Source organism: Sprattus sprattus (genome assembly GCF_963457725.1).
Source record: "Sprattus sprattus genome assembly, chromosome: 18".
Lineage (NCBI taxonomy): Eukaryota > Metazoa > Chordata > Actinopteri > Clupeiformes > Clupeidae > Sprattus > Sprattus sprattus.
The window spans coordinates 23,123,217-23,133,216 of NC_137916.1; the positions used below are offsets into that span (position 1 = coordinate 23,123,217).

The 10,000-nt window shown below is 44.4% G+C and overlaps 1 protein-coding gene across 1 annotated transcript in view; it reads right to left on the bottom strand.

The window, feature by feature from the left end:
* Window positions 1-10,000, bottom strand: part of jupb (junction plakoglobin b) — an 88,575-nt gene that overhangs the window by 17,028 nt on the left and 61,547 nt on the right. Inside the window, exons 7-9 of the mRNA XM_080857243.1 lie at window positions 6,099-6,243; window positions 4,357-4,460; window positions 1,360-1,698 (exon numbers count right to left, since the gene is read on the bottom strand). Coding sequence (XP_080713369.1) covers window positions 1,360-1,698; window positions 4,357-4,460; window positions 6,099-6,243 — 588 coding nt within the window. The remainder of the gene's footprint in view (window positions 1-1,359; window positions 1,699-4,356; window positions 4,461-6,098; window positions 6,244-10,000) is intronic.

The following is a 10,000-nucleotide window of genomic DNA, read 5'->3' on the forward strand; positions in this document are numbered from 1 at the left end:
GTTTAAAGAGGATTTGTAAAGGAGTTCATGTCTTTGGACCTCTTCTGTTATGTTTATTCCTAATCCATAAGAAAAGGCTTGTGAGACGGTCTGCAGGGTATTCATGATTTTAAAAAATGCCTGGGTCTAAAAAAGGCTGTAGTATGCTATTAACCCGGAAACGTGAGACTCTGTGAAAGGTTGTGGTAGCCGGCCAATCACAGCCTTTGCGAGCTGTGTAGGGCCGTAGTGTTTTAGTCGCATAGTCAGGAATTTTGGGCGACGCACTTAAGCACGTAAGGGGGGATATTTTACCCCGCAAGGGGGGGTTATGTATCTTACGTGCTTACGCGTTACGTCTAAAACAGAGCATAATTCGGCCTTAACTGCCTCTATTTAGCCTTACTCTGTCATGATCTCAGCGCTTTGAATATGATGGGTCTGTCCTCTTTAGCTATGCCCTTCAGTCTTACTAGTTATGTCACAAATCCACATGGCTGTTTCCAGACCACAATGGACACAGTGAATAGAGGCTGGCAGCGTAAGGATAGTGGTCTCTCAGCCTAAAACAGCATTGCTGAATTCAGACCACCATTATCCAGTTATATCAATCAATCAATCAATCAATCAATCAATCAATCGATCATCAATTACATAATTATTTCATTGGTTAATTAACATTGTATTAATTCACCAACCAATCAATCAACCGACAAATCCTCCCTTCCATCTATCCATCGACACAGACATGAATAGAAATAGAAATAAAACAGCCTTGCATACTATGAGCTGGATCATGATTGCACTCATTAAACAGCCTTGCATACTATGAGCTGGGTGATGGTCTCACTCATTAAACAGCCTTGCATACTATGAGCTGGGTGATGGTCTCACTCATTTAACAGCCTTGCATACTATGAGCTGGGTGATGGTCTCACTCATTTAACAGCCTTGCATACTATGAGCTGGGTGATGGTCTCACTCATTAAACAGCCTTGCATACTATGAGCTGGGTGATGGTCTCACTCATTAAACAGCCTTGCATACTATGAGCTGGATCATGATTGCACTCATTAAACAGCCTTGCATACTATGGAGCTGGGTGATGGTCTCACTCATTAAACAGCCTTGCATACTATGGAGCTGTGTGATGGTCTCACTCATTAAACAGCCTTGCATACTATGAGCTGGGTGATGGTCTCACTCATTAAACAGCCTTGCATACTATGAGCTGGATCATGATTGCACTCATTAAACAGCCTTGCATACTATGAGCTGGGTGATGGTCTCACTCATTAAACAGCCTTGCATACTATGAGCTGGGTGATGGTCTCACTCATTAAACAGCCTTGCATACTATGAGTTGGGTGATGGTCGCACCTTGACTATGGGCCAGTAGTGAGGCTGCCCCAGCAGCTTGATGATGGCAGGGATGCCGTAGTGCAGGCGAACGGCATTCTGGGCCAGCTCGGCGTCCTGGTGTCGGCTGGTGAGGTGTCGCAGGGCGCAGACGGCGGGCTCGGCCACGTCCTCCTTCTCTCCGGCGCGCAGCACGGCGTGGATGAGCGCCTCCACGCCGCCGCACTGCGTCACCAGCGCCTTGTTGCGCGCGTTGTTGCACGTCAGGTTGGACAGGATGCCCGTGGCGCACGTCAGCATGTTCACGTCGTCCGAGCCCAGCTGGCTCACCAGGATCTGCAGCAGCCCATCCAGACCCTCCTGAAATGGGGGTGGGGGAGAGAGAGAGAGAGAGAGAGATGGAGATAAGGGAGAGAGAGAGAGAGAGAGAGAGATAGAGAGAGAGACATAGAGAGAGAGAGAGAGAGAGAGAGAGAGAGAGAGAGAAAGAGAGAGGGAGAGAGAGAGAGAGAGATGGAGATAAGGGAGAGAGAGACAGGGAAGGTGAAAGAGAGGCCAGGAATAGGAGAGGGAATGAGAGAGAAAACGAGAAAGAGGGAAGAGAGAGAGAGAGAAAGAGGGCAGTGGAAACAGAGAGAGCAGTGGATAAAGAGGGGTGAGAGAGAGAGAGAGAGAGAGAGAGAGAGAGAGGGCAGTGGAAAGAGAGAGAGCAGTGGATAAAGAGGGGCGAGAGAGAGAGAGAGAGAGAGAGAGAGAGGGCAGTGGAAAGAGAGAGAGCAGTGGATAAAGAGGGGCGAGAGAGAGAGAGAGAGAGAGAGAGAGAGACAGAAGTGGGGAGAACATGGCATAAACAAATGATTTACATTCTGATAACTACACATTAAATATATATAGATAAGTTGCTGTAAATCAACTATTGAACACAATGTTTATGTACTCGAGGGAGCCGAGAACCATGAAAGGCTAGTTGGCTAGTTGGTTTCATGCTACATGATCTTGAGGGCCAAGTTTTCCTGGAAAGTGCAAAATGTCCGCCAGTGTGATCTCTAATAGATGTGTGGTAATCTGTCCCTCTGCACACACTGGACACAGACACATAACAGACACAAGTGCCCAGTGTGTGGGGGTGTTGTTTTGACTGGGAAAAGCCCCAAAGTCATTTGAAATGTAATTGCCAGAAGAAATCCTACCATACACAAAAACAGCCTAACAAGTCTGACAAAAACACCCTGCACTTTCCCCCACACACAGAGACACACACACATCCAAACACGCACACACCCACACACACAGCGACACACACACACACACACACACACACACACACACACACACACACACACACACACACACAGACACACACATCTAAACACACACACACACATATGGACTGATGTAGCACCACTCATTTCTTGTGCACAAATGATGACTAATGAGCTAGACTTTCAGTGCTCCAGTTTTCACATCCACAAAGGCTTATTTTTTGTCTTCTTCTTCCTCTTCTTTTTCCTCAGAACTCTTCCAATTACGCGCCTTTCTTTCTCCCCCTCTCCCTCTCTCTCTCCCTCCCTCTCTCTCTCTCTCTCTCTCTCTCTCTCTCTCTCTCTCTCTCTGTAAAGGCCACCAGGCCTCACTCTAATCCACCATGGCTATCACACAGACCAGGCAACGCAATGCGCTAATGACGGCTAATGAGCAAGAATGAGAAAAAGACAGAAGTCAGAGAGAGAGAGAGATAGAGAGAGAGAGAGAGAGAGAGAGAGAGAGAGAGAGAGAGAGAGAGTCAAGAAGATAAACATAAAAACATAACAAATAAGTAAAAGAGTCTACTGGGGGAAAAGATAAGAGCAGATGAAAGGAGAGGAGGAGAATATTTTGAAGAGGAGGAAAAACAGAGGAGAGATTCACCAAAGCGAGATGACTTTTTTCTATTTGTTTGTTGTTTTGCCAAGTGCAGATTTCTGTCATGACCCAAATGTCACGTAGAGAAATGAGATTCCAAGCAAACTGAAGATCACCTATCACCACGGCGAAATCCCTGCTTGCAGCTGTCTAGTCAGCTGCAGTGAGATCAGCAGGACCCTAAACATGACCTGAACATTTCCGTCCGAATCCCTTAAGATCTACACTAATTCTGGAGTGTGTTTTCAAGGAGGAGTCTTGAGTGTAAGTGTGTGCGTCTTTGTGTGTGGTTGCTGTGTGCATCTGTTTGCGTGTGTTCGTGTGTCTGTGTGTGTGCCTATGTTTGTGTGTGTCTGTGTGTCTGTGTGTGTGTGTGTGTGTGAGTTTGTGTGTGCACAGGAGTAACTCAGATTCTACGTGATTAAAATGGAAGTAGCTATTGAGATTTTTATGTTTGTCCCCATAGGTCTTGTTACGAACCTGTGGGTCTGTTTTGTCTTGTGTCTTGCAGGTGAGTTGGTGCGCATCTGATTGGGGATGAATCCCATTGGCCCGATAGAAGTCCCGGCCCTTTAAAAGCGTCCGGATTCCATCACACGTGACTGACTTTTGGGAAACGCGCATTTTTGTTGTTTGCCACCACTGCAACACGTCGTTGCCGCAAGGCCCAATCTCGTGCCTTGCCCGCACCACTAGGACTTATTTGCCACTCACTGGTGTGAGAGAATAGGAGAGAGCGCCAGGCTGTGGAGGCCTGTTCTCGAGGCCTTGTGTTTTTGTATATTTAGTTATTTTTGAGCCTTAGTTCAGTTATTCTACGTTTGTCAAATAAATGCACGTTATTTTTATTCCGTTGTCTGCCCGTTTTTGCACAACTTTCTGTCATGTCCTAAAGCCCTAGACCGGGACGTGACAGTCTATATGTGTGAAAGTGACAGAGATTATGAGGGAGTTGGTGTGTGTGTGTATGCGTGTGTGTGCGTGTGTGTGTGTGTGTGTGTGTGTGTGTGTGTGTGTGTGTGTGTGTGTGTGTGTGTGTGTGTGTGTGTGTGTGTGTGTGTGTGTGTGTGTGTGTGTGTGTGTGTGTGTGTGTGTGTGTGTGTGTGTGTTGCTTACCTGCTTGGTGGCAGCATCTGACAGGTTCCTCAGTGTCCAGAGGCAGTTCTGAATGAGGCGCTGGCTCGACCCGGTCAGGTGCTGCCCAAGAGCTTGCATCCCCCCTGCCAAGAAGGGAGAACAGGCCTGAAATCCTAGTCTGGATTCACTTACAGCGCGTCTGCCAAAAAGGGAGAAAAGGCCTGAAGGCCTAGGCTGAATGCAGTCAGGGCATCCCTGCCAAAAAGGGAGAACAAACCTGAAAGGTCCTGGCTGGCTTCACTAAGAGCACCCCTGCCAAAAACTGAGAACAAGCCTGAAAAGCCTGGGCTGGCTGCACTAAAACACCTCTGCCAAAAAATGAGCACAGGCCTGAAAAATGCTGCCCGGATGCACCACGTTTCCTCCAGCCAAAAATGCAAAACTAGAAGCCTGAAAACTGTCCTCCCGCATAGCGCCTGAAATGTGCCAAGAAACACGAGCGCCGGATTCAGTGAGCTGCCCAGACAATCTACGCTCCGAGCTGCTAACAGGAGAGAGAGAGAGAGAGAGAGAGAGAGAGAGAGAGAGAGAGAGAGCGCGCGAGAAAGAGAGAGAAAGGTTAAAATACATCCATATGGGCTGCTGAACCACTGCCACCAGCAGGGAATAGGTCTTAGAAGTGCCCTTATCGACTTCAAGAAACCGAAAACAAGCACTGCAGAGGATATGGGTGGGGGTGGGGATTTCAGAATCCGCATCGCAACGAAAGCTCTGCGACCTCCAAATCTGAAGTGCGTGTTTGTTTGCCAGCTGAAGGTCAAATGGAGAACAAAAGGCTGCTGATCCTCTTGAGGCTGACCAGCATCACCACCCTTTGAAGTTGGAGCCTGACTCAACAAAACAACAGAAACTAAAACACACAAACTTGGCCATCACAGACGACACAAAGCACGCACAGCCCAGGCCTTTGGATTGAACCACTTTGCCAGCAAACCCCCTGTGAAAGCAACGTTTCGTTTGTTTTTGTGTATTTTTTTTTGTTGTCGTTTCTCCTCAATGCTTTTACAAGTGAGTCTCGTGGATTTTTTATGATCGGCTATATTTCCTCGAACAGAGTATTTCATTTGGCAAAGCGAGTTCATTATGTGAAACAGAGCTTCCTATTAAAACTGTGAAATGCACTGAGGGAGGATTTACTGCCTTGCCAAAGCCCGCGCCCTCTGGTAGCACACACATAAACACGTGTGAAACAACGTAACACAGCAGCGCTATAGCAAATGTGAGTGCACGCATGAATCACCTTAACACAAAAGCAGGCCCACAGACAATAACACACACACATACGTATATGCACACATGGACCTATACAAGCACACAGACACATATATATACACATCAACAGATACACTCACACACACACACACATTAAGTCATAAAAACATCAACAACACATCTATACATCTGTTCCAAGAGTTGCGCACACACACACACACACACACACACACACACACACACACACACACAAACACACAGGTAGAGGGAGAAAGAGAGAGTGCTTATGCAAGCACACACACACACACACACACACACACACACACAAAAACACAGGCCTAAGGCAGACACAAAAAACACACAGGTAGAGGGAGAAGGAGAGAGTGCTTATGCACACACACACACACACACACACACACACACACACACACACACACACACACACACACACACTCAGACAAACAGTGCTTCTCAACACACACAGAAACATACACATGAAAGCGTCACACCTGCATCCACAATGGCGGGCTTGTTGCTGGGGCAGACGGAGAGGACCTTGAGCACACGGCTGGTGGTCCAGAGGAGCTTCTCGTAGTTGTAGTTCCTCATGATGTACACCAGGCTCTCTGGCCCGCAGTTAGCCAGGATAATCAGCTGGAAAGAGAAGGAAAATGGACCTGAAATTTACTTTTTAAACAAAATACTAAAAATAAACAAAAGTAAATGGTTTTTGGTAATGGTATGAGATATTTCGTCCGGCCTGGATGGACAGCCTCGTAAGTTATTAAAAAAAGCACTTTCTGATGTCAAATCAGCCTATTATTCTTCATTGATTAAAAAATAAATAAAAAACACAAGGTTTCTCTTCAAAACTATTTTGAGCCTAACAAAAAAAGATGATGCAGTTCAACACCTTTCTATAATCTGTAGCAGTAATGAATTTATGACCATTTTCAATAACAAAAGTTTAACAATAACAGAAAAAATCAGGCTCCTCCTGCTCCATGACCCCTAGTCCTCTCAGGAAGCAGTGAGACTACCTCTGGTGCACCCCCACAATCCGGCCTACTTCTAGAATCCTTCACACCCATTGACCTCTCTGAACTCACTTCCCTGATCTCCTCATCTAAATCATCAATGTACTAGACTCTATCCCTACAAAACCACTGAAACATACACTGCCCTTATGAAATGAGACACTACTTAGTATGTTAAAAATGACCTGATTTCAGGATATGTACCACATTCATTCAAAATAGCAACAATCAAACCATCTCTCAAAAGACCTAACCTTGATCCTAATCACCTGGCTCATTACAGGCTTATCCCTATACGTAATAGTAACCTTATGAGCATGCTGTATATCCACTAAACTTTTCTACAACCAGTACTGTGAATGCTTGCACACACATTTCCCCCCGCTATTAATTATGTTTATATACCTTCTTTTACGTCTCTAGGAATCATGTATGTATCATGTTCATATGCTGCATGTGTGCTAATATGTCTTATCCCCCGTTACGTGTATCAATCCATCTCCCATGTGTGCTAGTATGTCTTTTCTCCGATACGTGTATGAATCAATCTTCCATGTGTGCTAGTATGTCTTATCCTCCGATACGAGTATGAATCCATCTCTTAGCTCCTGATTATAATATTTCTTATTCTCCGATACGTGTATGAATCCATCTGCTTATTACTCTCTTCTCCTTCTCTCCTCCATCCCCCCCTTTCCTTTCCCAGGTCACCTTAGTGCTTGCTCTGAAGTGCCTAAAGACAATTTCAATAGTTATTGGCGCTGCATAAATCAAATCAAATTGAACTGAATTGAATGTAAGTCTTCACATAATCCACAGAGTATCCCCTCCCCCACACTCTAACACACCCTGACAAGCCCTGGAACTTTTGATCCAGAAAGAACAGATCTCTCCATTCCGTCTTTCTTCCTCCTCTTCTCTTTCTGGTTAGCCTCTCTGCTCCTCTCCTCGGCTTTGTTCTCCTCTTACAGGCACTTCTCTTCTCTTCTCTTCTCTTCCTCTCCGTCTTTTCTTCTCTTCTCTAAATCCCCCTCTTTTCTTGCTCTGATCGTGATGTTTCCTCTCATCGCTCCCCTTCTCCTCCCACAACCCTCTGATACACCTCATCAGCCCTGACATATCATATATACACCAACACACATACACTGACACACATACACTGACACACATTAACCAACACACATACACTGACACACATTAACCAACACACATACACTGACACACATTAACCAACACACATACACTGACACACATTAACCAACACACATACACTGACACACATTAACCAACACACATACACTGACACACATTAACCAACACACATACACTGACACACATTAACCAACACACATACACTGACACACATTAACCAACACACATACACTGACACATATTAACCAACACACATACACTGACACACATACACTAACACACATACACTGACACACATACACCAACACACATACACTGACACACATACACTAACACACATTAACCAACACACATACACTGACACACATACACCAACACACATACACTGACACACATACACCAACACACATACACTGACACACATACACCAACACACATACACTGACACACATACAGTACACTGACACACATACACTGACATGCATTAACCAACACACATACACTGACACACATACACTTACACACATACACTAACACACATACACTGACACACATACACTAACACACATACACTGACACACATACACCAACACACATACACTGACACACATACACTAACACACATTAACCAACACACATACACTGACACACATACACCAACACACATACACTGACATACATACACCAACACACATACACTGACATGCATTAACCAACACACATACACTGACACACATACACTGACACATATTAACCAACACACATACACTGACACACATACACTAACACACATACACTGACACACATACACCAACACACATACACTGACACACATACACTAACACACATTAACCAACACACATACACTGACACACATACACCAACACACATACACTGACACACATACACCAACACACATACACTGACACACATACAGTACACTGACACACATACACTGACATGCATTAACCAACACACATACACTGACACACATACACTTACACACATACACTAACACACATACACTAACACACATACACTGACACACATACACTAACACACAAACACTGGCACACATTAACCAACACACAAACACTGACACACATACACTAACACACATACACTGACACACATACACTAACACACATACATGGACATATACACTGACACTGACACACATACAGTACACTAACACAAAAAGACGAACACACCTACACTTACACACATAGACTAACACAAATACACTGACACAGATACACTAAGTGGGAAGTGATGTTTAATGTATGCCATGGCTAATTAATACTTCAAAGGGAGGTGACCTGCAGGGCTCGCAAACTGTCTAAAGCCCTGGAAGCTCATAGGGCAGGCATTCTTTAAATTGATCACACTAGCCCAATGAGTCATCAAAAAGTCATTTTTTGAGGAGAAATGTAGATATATTTGAATAAAAAACATTTACATATATGCTGATCAAAAAACTCAATTTGCATCCTACTTAAGGTTTGCTATTTTTCCCTGTCCTTTTCAGGATCGCTGTTGGTCATTTGAGTGCCCTAAGCGTAAAACTCCACTCAACTAAAGCAGAAACGAGGCCTTTACCTTACAGGCTTTACAGATATTCTCTTCTTTATTTAGTTAAAATTGCAAATAATATATTTTTTGCATTAATTAACAGTGTTTTGTCAGGAAGGTTTTTCCAGTGTATGGTTGGGACATAGTTGAATTTTTGTTAACCTTACTACAAAAGAATGCCCATTACTGTAAATATTGTATTAAACTAAATGGAGCTGTGTCTTTTTTTGTGAGTTTAGGAGTGCTATCATACAAGTCATGCTATGCTTTAAGGAATGACAGATCAGCTGAGAGTTTCAGGAGGATCAGGAGAAACTGATGTGAAGGCTCAGACGGCATGTGTTACTGTAACACGTTCAAACCTACAAGATGTAAAAGCATCATCCTGCAGTTTATATTGGTTTTTCTCCTCTCTTCTCGACTCGATTACCTTTCCACCATGTATTTTGTACACTGTTGCCTACAGCCACCTATATGGCAAGCATCTCTCTGTGCAAGATACAACATTAGATAATAATAATAATAAACATTGTCAAATTTTAATGGCACAAACTAAACACTGCAACACACACGTGCATACATGGAGGCGACACACGCACAAACACACACACACACACACTGTGTGGTAGCCCAAGCTGCTCTTAGGCTCC